General features: G+C 42.0%; 1 protein-coding gene across 1 annotated transcript; it reads right to left on the bottom strand.

The window, feature by feature from the left end:
- Positions 1-287: 287 nt before the first annotated feature.
- Positions 288-15,549, bottom strand: tmem240a (transmembrane protein 240a; the record flags this gene model as incomplete). Its single annotated transcript, XM_083768401.1, has 4 exons — positions 15,481-15,549; positions 14,993-15,099; positions 8,038-8,246; positions 288-442 (listed from the first exon to the last, which is right to left on the bottom strand). The coding sequence occupies exons 1-4, from the start codon at positions 15,535-15,537 to the stop codon at positions 288-290; spliced, it is 528 nt and encodes a 175-aa protein (XP_083624527.1). The 5' UTR covers positions 15,538-15,549.
- Positions 15,550-17,878: the final 2,329 nt, after the last annotated feature.

Raw genomic sequence — 17,878 nt, forward strand, 5'->3', positions numbered from 1 at the left:
ACCCCTCCTCCCACAATAGTGGACATGGACATAAGACAAGATTTCAGTGGCAACAATAATCTTCCATTTGGATTTTCGGGGCTGTTTGGATGCCGACAAGCGCCGTGTTTTGACGTAAGAAAGCCCTGTCGCCGAGGATGGGCATTTGGAGGGGCCGTGTTCATAATGGTGGGAGGGCAGTTTTTCAGGGTCTCTGAGGCAGCAGTTGGCCATGGGGCAGTTTGGGGTATCAAGACCGGTACAAGGGGGGTGGGGGTTTGGTGTTGGGGTGGTTCTAGTTTTCAGAGTCAGAGGTGACGAGGGCTAGGGTGACCGTTGTGGTAGAGCTTCTGCTTGATGTGCACCATGTTGCCGGTGGAGTCTTCCAGCTGTCGGAGCTGCGCGCGGCGACGCAGATCCCGTAGGTTGCAGAACTGGGGCAGCCACGACCAGGATGGGGTGTCTGGGACAGGAAAAACACAAGAGAAGCAGGACAAGGTCAGAGGGGTGAGGATCATGAACTAGATCGGCCCAGATCTGGGTCCTTCTCAGCTCCCGGCCGGTTGCGCCAGCGTCTATCACAAAATCAGCATAACAAATGCACAAGGCGTTTCCCAAAAAACATTTTGTCCTATTTTCAAGCACAGGGCAACTGAGTGAAAAACACATCTGCCACTGCAATAGATGCACAGTAAATCCTCATTGTACAGACGTATGTAACCAAATGGACCCTTTGTTATATTTGTACACTTAAAAATTAACACAAATCTTACTGTGTGCCTACCACTGTCACTGTATAAAAATCTCAACTGTGAAGTGAGGGACGCTCTTATTATCATACATCATAATACATTATCTCATTCCGGCCAATATGAGATGTCCAGCTTTTAATGTTTGTGTTTACAAAAACACTCAAACCTGGCCATTCATTATCAATGGCATTTAATGTTTATTGGGACAATGATGTAAAACTGGCCATTCATTACCAAGGGCATTTAATGTTTGTGTTAGGACAAAGTTTGTGTATACAGTGTACACGCACACTAAAAGCTGAGATCGCCCCTCAACAATGAGATCACACACAGCACACACATGTGTCATCCTCGATTGAATATTATAAAACGGATAGTTCTGGTTATTTCTTATTATTGGTTGAGCCGTGTTTGAAATCATTCTTAATGCTGTATAGACACTCGAGACTGCATGTATCCGTACGTATTACTGTGCCAATAGTCTGTTTACAATATTCAGGGACTATGTCACTATATTCTTATATGTTAGGGCTTACGGCCACATGAGGCCATTGTGTTTAGAACTGCCAAGAGAGCTTTACAACGCCTGATTTAAAACCACTGTAAAACATGGCCCCTAGGGGCCCCTAGGGTTTGGAAAGCTGGTTCGTAATACTGTATGTTATGCGTTTCTTTTGTTAAACAACTATCTTTAATAAGCTCGAATTGTGTAAAGTAGAGGTGTGAGCATTTTACAGGGCCACAGGAATGAGACAGTATGTGATTGGATGAACAAGAGAGAAAGGAATATCTTAAGTGCATGAAATGTCTTTGATTCACGACTACATTCATGTTTTGTATGTTGCACATGAGCAGGTGCCTTGGCTGAATCTGCCTTCCCTCTAAAGACTGAAATTGGCATTGCATAAAATAAAATTCAATTGACACAAACCAGTCCCCATTTTTTAGAGTGCAATAGCCCATGCTGATCACTTGCCAAACGTCGCGCTCCGTATTTGAACAACCGCCATAACTCAGCCCTGACGATGCGTGTATCTGTGTTCCAAGCTCTGACCCGCTGTGAATCCATGACTGCACTGGGATGAACTGGGATTCATCTTTTTTTGTCATGGTTGAGGAAACAGACTGGGGTTTGCGGAGAACAGGAATGGCGGAGCTAGATTTGAGCTTGTAAGTCCAAGCCAGAGCTTTAAAGCGAGGCAAGGACCACTGGAGACTGGGTAGAAATGGGGGAGAGCCCCAGACAGCAACACTCGGTAGCCAGATTGGGGGAGGGGAGGGGAGGGAGGGTGGGGGGGGATGAGTGAGTGAGTTATTTATAGCCTTGAATGGGTATGCAATCCACAAGGACTGCTCTGAAGGGTATCCAAAGGAAACGACAGCACGAGACGGGTTCCTCTCATTTCAATAAAAGGATGAGGAGATGGGGTCTGCACTCCGCATGAGAAATAAAAATGATAATGTAATGCACAAAATGGGGGGGGGGGGGGGGGCAAGGTACACCCGGCAAGATTTTCAATAGGCGGTTGGGGGAGGGGATGTCGAACGCCAAGTCATCATTTTCTTTATTTATATCATTGCATTGCCTCCCCCTTTCACTCGTTTGACAAAGGCGACGCCAGTGTAGTGCACCGACGCAATAAGCTCATCCATTCGTGGTGAATTCCACAATAATGGAGAAAGTACACCAGCAAATCGGAAAGGATGCACGAGGAAAGGAAACTGCTTGGAGGATGTTCAATAACTGAACGGGAAGGAGGAGAGAGCTATAGATGAAATTAGGAAAGAGGGGGGGAGGGGGTGGAAATCAATGTTCACCTCAATGCATGTGTATATCGCCACTGTCAGGTGGAAACCTTGTCTATTCACACACCATTGCTTTTCAGGAAATAGAGAAAAAGAGATACTGCGTTCAACTGAATCCAGCTATTTAGTCACAAGCTCTTGTTATTTATTCGTTAAATATTTATAAAAACCCACAGTCTTACACCTTCAACCTGGTGTTCCTATTTGGGGCATGTCATTATTAGGAAAATCACGTTCAACTTCTGTAAATACTGGAAATAACAGAAGAAATACAAGCTCACAATGCATCGCATCATGTCATGTGAGTATAAAATAGAGAATGAATTATTATTTTTAAACAAAAAGATGAAAATGGATACAAGGTTCTGCCCAACAGCAACGATACGCGTGCGCGCGCGTGCATGTGTGTGTGTTTCTCCCTCACCCGCCATTCCAGCTGCTCTCTCATTCTATTTATAGTTCTGGAGGAAAGAGCTTGTATATGTGTATGTGCGTCTAGGTGGGGGTTGGGCTATGTGACAGCATCTCCACCCTCCTTCCTTCCGTCTCCGCTAGCCTCACCTTCACTCCCCGTCTCTGGGAGGCTAAACGACTCGAACCACACTTCTACGTCACTACCAACGCAGTGGGCATTCCCTCCCTTGCACAATGGGTCCAGCACAAAAGAAGCCTATAGCTGCTTCTGGGGATGGGGGGGGGGTTGCATAGGACGTATCAAAAGTAGCTGGTGAAATGTCGCCACTTGCTACTGTTGTCTCCGATTTTTTTCAGTGGAGTTCCGAATATGAAGCTATTTTAGCATTATCCTTAAAGCTAAGAATCGGATCTGTATTATATGGCAATATTCACCTCCCCATCACACACCCACTTAACGAGGCAGTGGGAGGAGGCAGCCAGATATAAATTGTAACTTTTTCAATTCATTGCAGGTTTTTTTATATTAATTTTGACTGGTGTATTTTTCACAATAACCATTATTTGTAAATGGTCCAAAAATAGGGCCCAGGAAAAATAAAAAAGAACGAAAGAAAGCAAACCATTCCCCTTTAATGTTCTGCATAGGTTACATCTGTACATCTAGGTTACATATAAGGTGGTTAAACTCTACCCTGGTATACATACGACTTGTATCACATGCTGTCGAAACCAAGCCCTGTCGCGTCATGTTTTGGTTTTGTCTGGCATTCAAAGAAAAGATAACGCACATCCTCTGTTTCTTGGTGCAGAGCTGAGCCAAAATGTATTAACGGAAACATGAAAACAAAGCAGGGGCTCGCAACTCACTTTTGAATGCTTCAAAGTTTTATTAGCGACAAACGGCAGATCTGCAATTAGTCGCAAATAGAATGTTGGAGCATTCAAAAATCAAAAGTGATGGAGTTGTGAGACCCGCTTTGTTTTGGTTTGGCCCCATTTTTGGACAGGTGCATTCTAATATTTTGTCATAGTACCGGTAGGTATACTGTGTGTGCATTATGGTTATTGATCCTAACTGACCTACTGCAGTCTTTGGTGTAGTCCCCGAAGGACACACTGATAACTAATCACCATGCAGGCAGAAGCTATAGTATTCTCTGCTTTACTTGTCTAGACATCTCATGCACTTTAGTTGGAAGAAAGTTATGCCACCAGCTCACAAGCACTGGGGTAACAGCTTAAGCCTTAAATACTCATCCTGTGGTTCCATGCAGAATTACTATAAGTCGCAGCAACCATTTTTGTCCTATTTTGAGATTGAGTTCCTTTCCATTACACACTTGAATCCTGGTGCCCATATTTTGAAATGTATAATTGAAAATGTATTATTTTATAAAATGTTCGAAACTTTTTCAAGCCTGATTAAAAAATAAATGGCCAATCTACAAGCTCACATAACGGTTCTAAATTGTCTATTTCTGAATAGCCAAAGTATAAAATAGGGCTCAATTAATGTAGCTACCAAATAGAAACTCTCCACCCTCATCCCCCCATTTACACTTGTAAATTTCACCCACGGTTTGTAATGTCCAGCAATGATCAGTTTTCATGTTTATACGTTTATCTTATTTTGGAGTAGTGTCTTGTGCATTGTTGTGAACTTGTGATTGTACAATGGAAAATCAATACAAATACTACAATAAATAACTCTAACATAGGCCTGTTTTGACACAGAATACCACAGAGCAGAAATGTGATAGTGGGTGTAATGTGATATTACCCCGTCTAAGAGTGAGGACATCCTTATTGGAGAAAGGAGGAGACGTTGAATAGGGAAATTAGGTCTCAGACAATCACACACAGAGAGAGAGACAGGTGACGGGAGTATCTCACCAATGAACAGACACGTGTCCTCTGTGCGGTCCACTGTCTCACAGGGTTGCATCTGGTCTAGACACAGCGCATTCTCCCATGATTCCATTTGTGCTTCCTCTTTTCTCGTCCTCTTTTCTTTTTGGCTTTGAAAGCATATAGTCAGTGTTTTCATACTCGACGACTATACAACTGCATACACATTGCTGGACAATGTTGCTAACAATGAACGTTTTCTGCGTCACCGCGTCTCCAGGACTCGTTATCGTGGATATGTTTTTTTCTCCCTTCATTAGTCTTTTCAGGACAAGAGGTGACAGAGGCATCATGGAGGCCAAAATTTACCGGCGAGGGCAATCAGAGTATAGGGGTACATTGTACTTTGACAACATGTAATTATTATTATAACTATTACTATTATTTAAAAGTCACGATTATGCAGCAACTTTCACTGCCTGATCATCATGATCATCAACGTCATTGTCCCTCGATTGGTTTGAAATGGTCATAATTATAAAAGAGGGGAAAAAACAAATATGGTAGGTTGCCATTATGGAAATATACCATATTACCATGAATCTCATTTAAGCCATAATCCATCAAGCTCCTTTCTGAGGACCAGGCTGGAGATCTCTGTCATTATCTCCACCAGGAGATTCGGCACTGTGGGTGTGGGTCTGCGTGTACATCTGTCTGTCTGTCTGTCTGTCTGTCTGTCTTTCCACTGTTAGTCTCACATTCTACTGTGCCGATCAATGTCATATATCTTGTGCATGGGCACGCCGACAACTATGTAATTTATTTTATTTATAATGGCAGAGCAATTGTGGATAAGGGTCCCACCAGGCTAGCCAATTACACTGCTCCCATCACTCCGGCTTGTGGGATATACTGGAAATAGACAATGGCAGATAGGCTATGCAAGTTCGCTGACACAAGCTTATGTATGGTGTGCAGTGTGCACCAAAACTAAAATAGCCTAATACAGCACTGTCTTGAAATCACAGACATGAAGAGTTGCTAAACAAGCATGCTGGATTTGAAGATAACATGTTTAGATGCGATTGTGACATCCCAGGAAGATTGCAATAGAGACTATACATGTACAATTGGTGCCAAGCTACTCTTTCATGGCAGTGCAGTAGGTAGAAATGTGACTGCATACATTTCTATTGCTATTATTATTATTGGTGCATGCTTCCTGGTGGAGATTTGCACTCTACTGTAAGCAGATTTATTTTTTATAGGAAGACATTTTCTTCACTTCAGTGTTTTGCTAGCTATATTGACCGTGGGGGTGAAAGCTGCTGCATGACTGACAGGCTAAATATTTTCACCTGATAGTGAGGAGTTTCACCAGGAGAGTGTAACATGTGCAGAGGAACATGCTATGCCTCCCAGGTGCCACCTGCAAATAAAGACAGTTGTTTTCAGTGGAGCACCCGGCCAAGCCAGAGGAGGCACCACGGAGGAATCGAACCCCAATCTCCACGGTGGTGGGCAAGTATTACTTTGCCGGTGTGCCACCCGGGCGGCCCCCAGAACTTCATATTAATACAAGGAATGGGCATAATGCTCCCGAAGTAGTGAGCATTATGAGACCTTGACTTGACAACACAGCCAAGAAGAAACTGAAAAGGATCCAGTCATTTGACAAATATTTGGTTCGGCCAAATATTCAGTGAGACCTGTAAACGTCCCCCAACCACAAAAATAAATAAATAGACAAAAAACAACATTTTGGAAATTGATCGTGTTCTACCATGTCTAATGACTACAATAGTAGGCCTATGAATCATGGCACACAGGCACAGTTTGGATGTTTTGGCTGTGATATTCTATGAGGTCACTGTAAGCGGAGGCCAAAAAAGGTGAGGTGAGACGAGTGGAAAATGGGCCAAGGGAAGGAGGAAGGTCACTCACAAGAGCTCTGCCACCTCCTGTTTTTTTTGGCAAGGTTGATGTTTATGCAATGTTATACGTGTGTGTGTGTGTGTGTGTGTGTGTGTGTGTGTGTGTGTGTGTGTGTGTGTGTGTGTGTGTGTGTGTGTGTGTGTGTGTGTGTGTGTGTGTGTGTGTGCGTGTGCGTGTGCGTGTGCGTGCGTGCGTGCGTGCGTGCGTGTTTTGCTTCCGCATGCGTGTGAATCTACCACCTGGTTATGGGCAATTCAAAGGAAGTGTTGGATGTGTGAACGTGTTGATCTCAGTATAGTCATGTTTTCTGTAATCTAGTTTAATAATACATTTTAACGAGTGCCTCCATCTTTTATGCTTTTACTTACTGCAACGAGACCTCTGACTCACAAAGGTTTACGAGATATTGATGGAGAGATAGAGGAGACATTTTTGTTGTGACTTGATTGTTGAACATAATATCTTCATTGCCTGCCTTGATATTGATTCTTATCATACCTAAAATATTTCTATCATATTGGAGAACTTCCCAGTACTACCACACGAGACCTAGCTTTCAAGTCATTTCAAATAGCTGTGAGTCACTCGATACAAATTACTGAACCTTTCCTACCGTTTTTAATCATTTAGCCATCCATTGACACCTCAGCACCTCTCGTCAACTTTTTGTAGTCAATCCCTTGAAAAATATATTGACATATAAGTGTCCATATATTTAAGTGGACAGATGGGAAACTATCTTCACACTCAAAACAATCACCCTTCGTTTTGACATGTCTTGGCGTATACTACACACGTTCATTTATCATTTCGGAATGTCTTAGCTTTAAAAAGGCATCAAAACATCACCTTTAATTCCAAAGCATGTCTGTCAAGAATAGATTTCAAGTGCCAGTTTATTTTCACATCAGCTGACCACAGATGCTTGAAGGGCATCCACTCTCACCTGCTCAGTCTCTGGGGCAGGTGACTGATAAATGACTATGATGTGCTAGCTAAAATGAACAGATCATTACGGAAAGATATATGTGTTCATCTATTAGCTCTGCTTCACTTTGTCTATGAGCTTCTTCATTTTTGCAGAAGTGAAATGCTTGCCAGCTGGCTAAGGATACTTTGTGTCACGCGATGAAATGAAAATAACAGATTTTCAATTGGAATGGTTTTGGGGTAATGCAATGGGTTTTTCAGCCGCTTCTTCTTCTTCTTTTCAGTTGAAAATCAGTTCTTTTTTTGTCAAGTGGCACGGTCATCCGACTTAGTATAAATGAGGCTTTTCCCGTCCAGGGTGACTTACCGTAGTATCGGCTAGCCCTCCAGGCCCTGACAGCACAGTGTAGGACGCCGTCCAGCCACAGCAGGAGCCAGCTGATGCAGAAGCCCAACAGAAGGCCCAGCATCAGGTCCATCTCTTGCTTTGTCACGCTGTCGCTCACAAAGTAATTCTCTGACGAATCCACCAAGGAATGGTCCCCATCATACGGGATAACATAGTGGACATGATGCCTATAGGACAGCCAGATAAAGACGTTATGATAACATAGTGGACATGATGCCTATAGGACAGCCAGATAAAGACGTTAGGATAACATAGTGGACATGATGCCTATAGGACAGCCAGATAAAGACGTTAGGATAACATAGTGGACATGATGCCTATAGGACAGCCAGATAAAGACGTTAGGATAACATAGTGGACATGACGCCTATAGGACAGCCAGATAAAGACGTTAGGATAACATAGTGGACATGACGCCTATAGGACAGCCAGATAAAGACGTTAGGATAACATAGTGGACATGACGCCTATAGGACAGCCAGATAAAGACGTTAGGATAACATAGTGGACATGATGCCTATAGGACAGCCAGATAAAGACGTTAGGCGGATAAATTAAAAAGTTGAAATATAGTTTTTGTCTCAATGGCACAAGTTTTGTCAGGATAACTCAACATTGTCCCGGGGGTACAATATATTAGTGATTCAATAAGACTGTATTTTGTCATCATAACAGAAATCTGCCTTGCTTCGTAAGAAAACTAATTGGAGTTCAAGAGGATGTTCATGAGCAACCCAATTTACCCTGCACTCATTGCATGCATACAACGACTAACAAACAATGAAGTGTGCATAGTTGAGCTGTGTTTTCAGCCTCCTGTGGTGGACAGAGTGATATACAGATAGGTGGGCACTAGGGACATCTGGGCACCTAGATTAGATTGGAATTGTCTATTTTGTCCAAAATGTTTAAAATATATTTGAAAAAATGGCCTTAAGTAATGTAAAGTATAGGCCTACATAATGTGAACAGTGAGCACTGTTCATCATTATCAGACTTAAATGTATCTTTCAACTTCTTGTTTATGCCCCAAAATGAGATGATATAGATGTTTTGTCGCTATTTGTAGCAATTGTAGAAATATTAGACCTTAATTGTCAAATGCTTAAGCATGTTCTCTAATCATGTATACTTTACTTTAAATATTATTTTCTTTTAACATTATGGACAAAATAGACAGTTTTACATTGAGGTGCCCAGATGTCCCTAGAGCCCACCTATCCTGTTGCCAATCCATATACTGTATAGGCTACATACATTACAATATTACATAGGCCTACTATACAGACATACAGAGTATGCAGTAGTTTTGCATCCCTTTTTTCATCCCTTCATGGCTTACTGACAAGTTGACAACTAATTTCATAAGGGTTTCTCTACGTCTGTTCCTCACTAAACAGCTGCAACAATCTGTATTTTCATATTCCTGGACAAAGAGGAGAAATCGGACAAACGAACACTGGTGTGTTTTTCCCAGACGCTTATCCCTTGCTGTGTTGAACATTGACTCATACCATTACTGTTCATCTTGTTACATTATTCAGCAGTGACTGCATTTCTTGATGACTTCTGTGTTGCTAATTTGAGTGCACCAAGTAGGCTAATACAAAGCAAATATATAGTATTTCTTATTCATTCCGTACTTCCAACTTCAGAGAAAGAAAGATGGGTGTAAGTGTTCAGCCTAATTCAAATCGAACGATGGCTTGAGTTAACCAAATTAATTAAGTGTTTGGTTGTCTTGCAAAGGCTCCAAGGGAACTGCGTAGACTGGGTTCACACATACTATGTCATGTATCTTCTTTGAAACACTGTTAACCACATCTTTACTTAGTAAAAATCTTTGTACTTGATCCGTTCTACCCCCCAGCAAATCAAACGAATCAACAGACAGCAGCCAATCTACATCGTAATCTGCTTGCGAATGTCACCATAATAGAGATGCATTGGGTTAAGTGGTTATGACAAAACATATAATGAGTACCCTCATTGAGGAAAGCGATGCTTCCAAACCTATTATTAGGGCTGGCCGATATGATTTCAAATCAATATCACGGTTATTTAAAACTTTTGCCTTGATTATATGATTTACAGTAAGTGAAAATAGCTAATTTACAAGATTTACATTATATTGTATTTCCTTTTTTTGTACGCCACCATAATACAATTACTTGAGGACCACTTCACCCATCTTTATAAAATTGGTCATTACTAAAGCTATTATAAGATGGCACCATTTCTGTCTACTCATTCTGTCAGTCTCCACCTGGAGGAGGCATGTGGACAGTTCAGAAACCTACCAGTACATCATCGACGATAGGCAGGTTTGGTCATTTCAAGGAAGATTTTAAACTTGTATTTTTTTCTTAATGCAAGACCAATGGCTTCTATTTTACATGTTACTTTCCAAGAAGAGGGAGGCTGTTGTTTCTATTAGCTTGGAATCCCCTTTGCTTTGATGTCATTGATAGGCAGGTTTCTGAACTGTCCATATCCCACCAATGAGACACAGAGTGAGTAGATGGAAATTGTGGTATCTTATAATGAGCATGAGGACCAATTCGTTTGAAAATAGATGATGTGCTCCTTTCAAATAGTGGAAATAGCAGATCCACAAGCTCACAATGTATGATATTTCTTTTAAATGTTGGGGAAAATCTTAGATTTTTTTGGGGGGGATCTTATAAAAGCATGTACTTCAACTAAAGTACACATTGTCACTTGTAGTTGAGTCATATTTGACCACAAGTGTAGTATATTTTGACTGAGTAAATAAGTCACCTCATTGAGGAAAGCCGTGCTTCCAAGCCTAGAAAGTACAAGATCCCATTGCTACAGCAAAACAAAGCACTTCCATACAGTGTCTCTTAGTTCTCAGTGACAGTCTGACAGATGTAACCACGGTGATGCACTATCAAGCACTGACTGGAGCAAATGAATAAAGACAGCTACATCCTGGATTGATGTCATTAAATCCTCCGGGCCTGTCTTCTGATGTAAGGTCTGCCAATACTTACTAAATGACAAAACTGCTTGGAGCAGATGATGAATAAACCAAGTGAAAATTATTAGTGTCAATGTAACAACAGGGTGGTGAGGATGGTTGTAGTTGCACTTTAGTTATAGTTAAAATATTCTATTTTATTGCTTACCTTTCTGAAAATGTATAATATGTGAACATTATATGTATGTTTATTTGGGTACATATTGTATTTGCATGCTGTGTGTGGTGCCTGGTCCTTTATTGCTGTTCATTATGACCTAGAAGGACATGCAGGAGCAGAGCCCTGTGATTAGAGTGAGGCAGCATTGATTGCACCTGTGTGAGGTGAACTCAGTCAGAACAAGCTGAGTTTCAGTGGTGCAAGGAGCTCTTCCCAAAGAGTGTCCTTAAATAAAGAATATAAGAGAAGATAAAGTAGCTCTCCTAAAATAATCTGCAGAAGGCGCACACGGTATGTTACATGTTGTTGTTTTCTTTGTTTTGTGTTGTAATTCTGTCGATCGTTTAATTGTTTGTGTACATCTCATTGTATTTGTTTATATATAATACGGACATCATGATTGACTGACAACAAGGACATTCATATTTCATGTTTCATTGTGTTTAAAAGGATATTGTATTGTTTTGTGTTGCATTTTTTCACGTTGTCTTGGGGAAATAAACAACTTCGAGATATCAGTTGGAGCGTTTGTTATTCTGCTGGATAGGAGCGGTTATACTTACAATGCAACTCAATCAGCTCTTTTTGGTGACGAATTTTGGTGTAGACTGTAGAGTGTAAAAACAGCACACAAAGTACAGACGCTCCTATTCAGTTTACTAAGTATAGAGGGTTTAAGTGTAAGAGTGTAATAATGGACCGAAGGGTCTGACACTCAGAAATGTGCAGTGCATTCCCCCCCTTTTTTAAGTAAAAACAATTCAATATACCAGCTTGTCGTGAGGGCTCATTACTGACGAAGCTGGGGTGCATAAAGGGGTTCATTATTTTCAGCTTTTATTTACTGGAGTGACAGGGCAGTGACGAGGGACAACAATCACGACATGTAACACAGGCCCTGAAGTGAGATTATAACTGGGGATGGTGGTCAAACTGTTAATTGGCAACCCTAGGACAAGTCCGCTGCCAAAACTCTGCCTCGATCCCCACCACACACACATCATGCACACACCGACATATTTTGCACAATTTCCAAAAAGAGATGGCTACCTAGCAGCATCCCATATGTACTACTTGCTCGTGCATGCTCTGTGCCACATGGACGTAAAACTAGACTTCCACTCCTGACTGAGCTACAACAAAACAAAGCACAGTGGCTGCCAAAGGAAATGACACAGGATTTATCCTCAAGTCTAATTAAGTGTGCAATGATGGACATGGACGCCTCGACATGTCATGTAGTCAAGGCTATACAAACAGTTCCCCAGCTCACAGTGGACAATCCTGTGTCAATTTAACTCAGAGAATGCACACGTGGAACATTTGTGCATTCTCTGTGTCTGAGTTACAAATTGATTAATTAACTCAGAGAAGAAGGTGCTGAATATTTATGCTGGCACAAAAACCAATGACCAATGCTGATTCGGGAATGTGTGAGGCAACGTGCCAATAGCAACCTTAACAGCTAAGATAAGTTATCTGGATTTGGTCTTTCTTTGTGGGTCACTCTGTATTTTAATACAGAATATATTATTCATCAAAAGATCAAAATCAATAAGCTGTGGTGTAGTTATTTAATTTAATGATTCATTGCAACTCATATCACTTCATGTTGATCAAGAAATCTGGTTTAATTTAAAACAAAGAGTGTAATTGGTTGGCTGTAATAAAATGACCAAGATAACATGCAGCCTTTATTAATACATTAACTCACATTGGCACACTTCTTGTCTAAACATACCGGTGTCACTGTGCAACTCCCTTCTGTGTCAGTACACAGTAGAATCCTTAGTGTTGCATGGAACCAAGTAGACCCTCAGTCTCTACTTGGTTCCATTTGTACACTCTTTGGCTTAAATAACATTGGTATTTTAGCTAAACCACATTTTTGAGGGGCGCTATAGCTCCTCCTATATACAGGTTTAAGGTTTGTTTTTAGTTCAATGTTTGTTTTAATAACGCCATTGACAATGAAGAGAAATTAATGTTTGTTTTGTCCCTATAACACAAACATTAAATCCCATTAACAATATAGATAATTTAATGTTTGTTTTGACATAGTTTGTTTTACATCATCATTACATCACTTAATCATAGCAACATGAGTTTGACTTTAATATATTAGCGCCCCTCACTTCACACAGGTGTGATTTTTTGCAAAACATGCAGGAATTGGTCTGGCTGGTCAGGAACAGTGGTGGAAAGTACTCACATTTTGTACTTGAATAAAAATATCAATACTGCAATATAGAAATACTCTGTTACAAATAAAAGTCTGGAATTCAAAATGTACTTGGTTAAAAGTACAAAAGTATTTGTATTTTTTTCAAATGGCTGAAATGTATATAGGGCTGAAGTGGTTATATGTTTTTTTATGTTAATCCGAATCTACAACTAGCTAATTAAGTTTTCAAATAAATGTAGTGGAGTAGAAGTAAAAGTATTGGAAATTAGAAATACTCAAGTAAAGTACAAATTGTAATTAAGTACAGTACTTAAGTAACTGTACTTAGTTACTGGTCAGGAAACTAACTGGGAACTCGCTGTCAGGCATTTGAGCCCATATGTGCCCCACTCAGGTCTCAACCACCAACAGGTCTGAGGTCACCCTATAACTAAACCTTCTGAACTTGGAACAGAGGACATTCCACAGGTTGCATCCCTGCATTTATATAGTCTAATATACCAGCATGTTGACCCATTTTCACATCCACAGCCTCTAAAACATGGTAGAGTTCAGTGGTGTCTTTTAGACATGCAGTAGCCTGAAGATAATATCTACAGCTGATCTGTAATTGATTAGGATTAAACTACCATATTCATATTTAGTATTAGGCACTAATATACCGTGACAGTGCCATTGTAACAGCTTATTACAGCCTGTGGCATTCAGATATTATCACAAGAGGTGCCACGGTATACAGAAGGTGCACTGTACAGTGACTGCATGTGGACCTATTGGATCCTATTTAATTCTAGCATGAATACACCCTTGGGCAATGCAGAAAGAGACAGAGAGAACTTAACTCATTAATAAGGGGGGAGATAAAAACACCTTGATGTGTGTCTGCATCTATAGTAGGCCTAGGCTAATTACACATGATGTGTAATATGGCTATGGGACATTCCATTTGAAGATTCTGATGAACAGGCCATGCTGCTGTTTTCCTCTCACTTCAAACACAGGCTATACACTATAGTCTGTTAAATGAGAAGACTTCTCATTGTCCAATTTTGCATTATCAGACAGAACAAACGGCTGCAGTTATAGTAGTTGATCTTTAAAAGCCACATGATTTCTATATCTAATCATATATGTTTTCGACCCGACAAGTGCTTTTGTTTGAAACAAAACGCACTTGATGATCACATTGTTTTAGAATGGCCTCTTATATACACAATAATTCATTACCTATTTATGGCTCCATCCAACACACCTTCGCATGCAGCAAAATCTAAATCCGAGTATAGCAGCCTATTGGGTCCTATAGCCCCAAACACCGACACAATCTATAAATAAACTGTCCGTCATAAGCACACAGCACGGACCAAATCGCCAAATTGACGTCAATGAAGCTATATTTCTATAGCTGTTACGCATATATCAGGTTCGATTTTCAGGGCTATACACCGCGCGAAACATTCGAGAGGCCTTTTGAGCAATTATAATTTGACGGGCAAAATAACAGCGCGGTTTTGACGCTGCCCACGGTGTGTATATTCCGAATATAGGCTATGATGGCATTTACCTTCCACAGTTGCAGTGACAGACGCGGTCCTCCCCTCGTAGATGCGGTAAGATGTAGTTGTGAAAGCGGTCCAGTAGTGCGTTCATGTCCATTAAACAGGCTATCGCCTGCAAAGAACCATTCCAGTCAGCTGGGACATGTCAAGCAATCGGCTAGGCTATATTCCACCGAGCTGCACATGATATGGTCAGTGTGTATTTAAAAAATAATTAAACAGAGTGGCAGTGGGAAATCCGCCTGAATGTAAGGGGAAACTCTTGCATCGAAATGGTAGGCAATTGGATTATTTATTTATGACAGCAGGTAATTATAGGTAGGCTAACCTACTTCCACATGCCATTGATAGGCCTCCTGCGAGGTAGTTTCCTACACATGATGTGCTATATATAGCTTTAATTACTTAACAAATGTGTGATCGGCAAATTGGGACGCAAGGATCCGGTCTCATTGGCGAAGAAGATTAAAAAAGGTGACAGACACTGACTTACCATAACAACTGAAGCACCAAGAATCATAAAAATCATGGTGGTTGTGATCATATGCATCAAAAAACTTCCAAACTCGCCGCCGTGCTGTAGCCCTCCTCTACCCGCGGCACTGCTCAGACGCTCCGTCCCGGGAGAAGACGCTCATCGAGGCGCCGTGGCTGCACCTTGCAGGCTGCTGGCTGCCCACCGTGGAGTGGAAACGGCACAGGGGCTGAGCCGGTGGCCCGCTGTCCCTCCACTCAGTGGAGTCCACTGTCTATGTTCGACACAAGGCAAACAGTATAGCCTATAGAACAGCCTTCACCGAACGCCAAATACCATGGAGGAAAAAACGACAAAGTTTCCGGCCCGTATAGTGGTATCGAAGCTGCCTGCGCCGGGCTGGACGCGGCAAAGGTGCCGAAGAGGAGGGTGTGCTTATCCGGCGTGGCTCTATCTATCCCATTCAAAAGATTCTCGGCAAAGATGCAAGGGGTGGAAGTCTGTCCCCTTTTCCAAGTTATTCCGGACTTTGGTAGAGCCTTATGGGATTTAGAAATATATTATAGCCTATATCTCCATCGATTAAAAAAGGAAGAAGGGAAGAAAAAAAAGATTCAGTTGCATGCAGCCCTGGTTTTTCAAAGAACTGCGCCAACTATAGGATACTTTCACGGTCCCCGTACGACGTCTTCTCGGAATGGTTTGATAGCATCGACATTAGGCCAAATAGATCCAGTCTGAGCTAGACCCACCCAGTAGCCATACCCTCAGTCCTGTCCTGACCAAGCAACGGCAGCTGCTGCATCAACGCCCGGAGCCAGACTCGCATGATTATCCCATCTTGTCTTATAGCAGCCACGAGCATCCATCCAATTCCAATCCATCCATCCATCCATCCACCACCACCTCTCTGTGCATGCAGCGTGCGCACTTGCTCGTTTCTGCGTGTGTCGTGCGCGCGTGTGCGTGTGCATGCGCGTGCTGTTGTGGGCGTTATGCGAGGGACAAACCGTGAGTGCGACTGCCGCTATATCATATTATTAATCGAAGCCTGCTGCATTAGAGTACATTTTCAGAATCGTGCACATTCGCGCTGATTTAACCAAATGTTCTCTGTAGGAGGCGGCACCTTATACCGCTCGGCTCAAGACCCCACTTATACCATCCACCCCCCCCCCCCCTTATCCAGCAGCGCCCCCCCCCCTCTCTCTCTGGACGTTGCAGTTCACTTTCACATTCTGCGCCATTTCGCCGAGCTTTTGTGTTATACTCTTGTCACAACCCTGCCAGTTTATCCCACTCACATTGATGGGTGTCATATAGGTCAAAAGACTGCTTTGCTCTCTATAACCCTTTTTTTTTGTCAGCCAATATAACTATTGTTTTATTTGGACGAATCAATGTGAAACAACCTGATGAGGACAATTAAGTATCACTGCGAAATCTATAGTTTTCAAATATTAATTTAGCACATTTATAGGCAGAGTTTCAACAACTGCATGTCAAACATTGCTTCAGGACCTTGGAGAGTTACCTTATATTTTCTTGATGATTGGACTGCATGCAGTGCAGCAGTGGCAAGTAGCATAAAGTCTAAAGAATTTACTGACTCAGGTAACCGTTTTAGAGGTAGCAAATTAAACATAATAAATTATGAAATTGTAATCTTCTCTTCAATGTAGTTAGACAGACTATAGCCCTTAATTTGCAATTGAACCCCTGGGGGCATGGCACACACACACACACACACACACACACACACACACACACACACACACACACACACACACACACACACACACACACACACACACAGGCGCCAACGCAACTGCACCCTGAGATAAAGCACAGATAAGGCAATGGGTTCATCACAAGGGTTGGACCGACCTATACTCAAACGACATAAGGGATATTGATATCCCAAGGGCCTGGCTTTATATGGGCTTAGCAACAGTATAGCCCTTCAGCATCATATAGTGGCAAGAGAGCTAACAATGTCATCATTTCACCTTGGGCACAGCCTGCTCGCTCACCCACATGATCGTCATCAGGATTCAGGAACACTGCACAAACCCAGCCAGCCATCTATGGCATGTTCAAATAGCCCATCAAAAATGTCTGTGTTGGATCTTCATTATAGGTCAATGAAAAACACCTGTTCAGGCATTCCACATATACTCATTGCTTGCCTCTGGTCACCCCCATAATGGGTGCAGGTACAACACATCATAAATCCAATGATATGTGGAAAAGGGGGGGACAGTACACTGCTGGCTGGCACTGAACCTGCCCTGTGCCAACGCATGAAGAGAACCAGGTAGAAGAGGAGAGTCCCTTCACACTGCACAGGCTTCACGGTGGGTCACCAGAACCCCTGAGCCTTGGGAAGAGAAGGTGTATATGCGTCAGCACCTCG

Source organism: Protomyctophum parallelum, assembly GCF_964188405.1.
Source record: "Protomyctophum parallelum genome assembly, chromosome: 7".
Classification (NCBI taxonomy): Eukaryota; Metazoa; Chordata; class Actinopteri; order Myctophiformes; family Myctophidae; genus Protomyctophum; species Protomyctophum parallelum.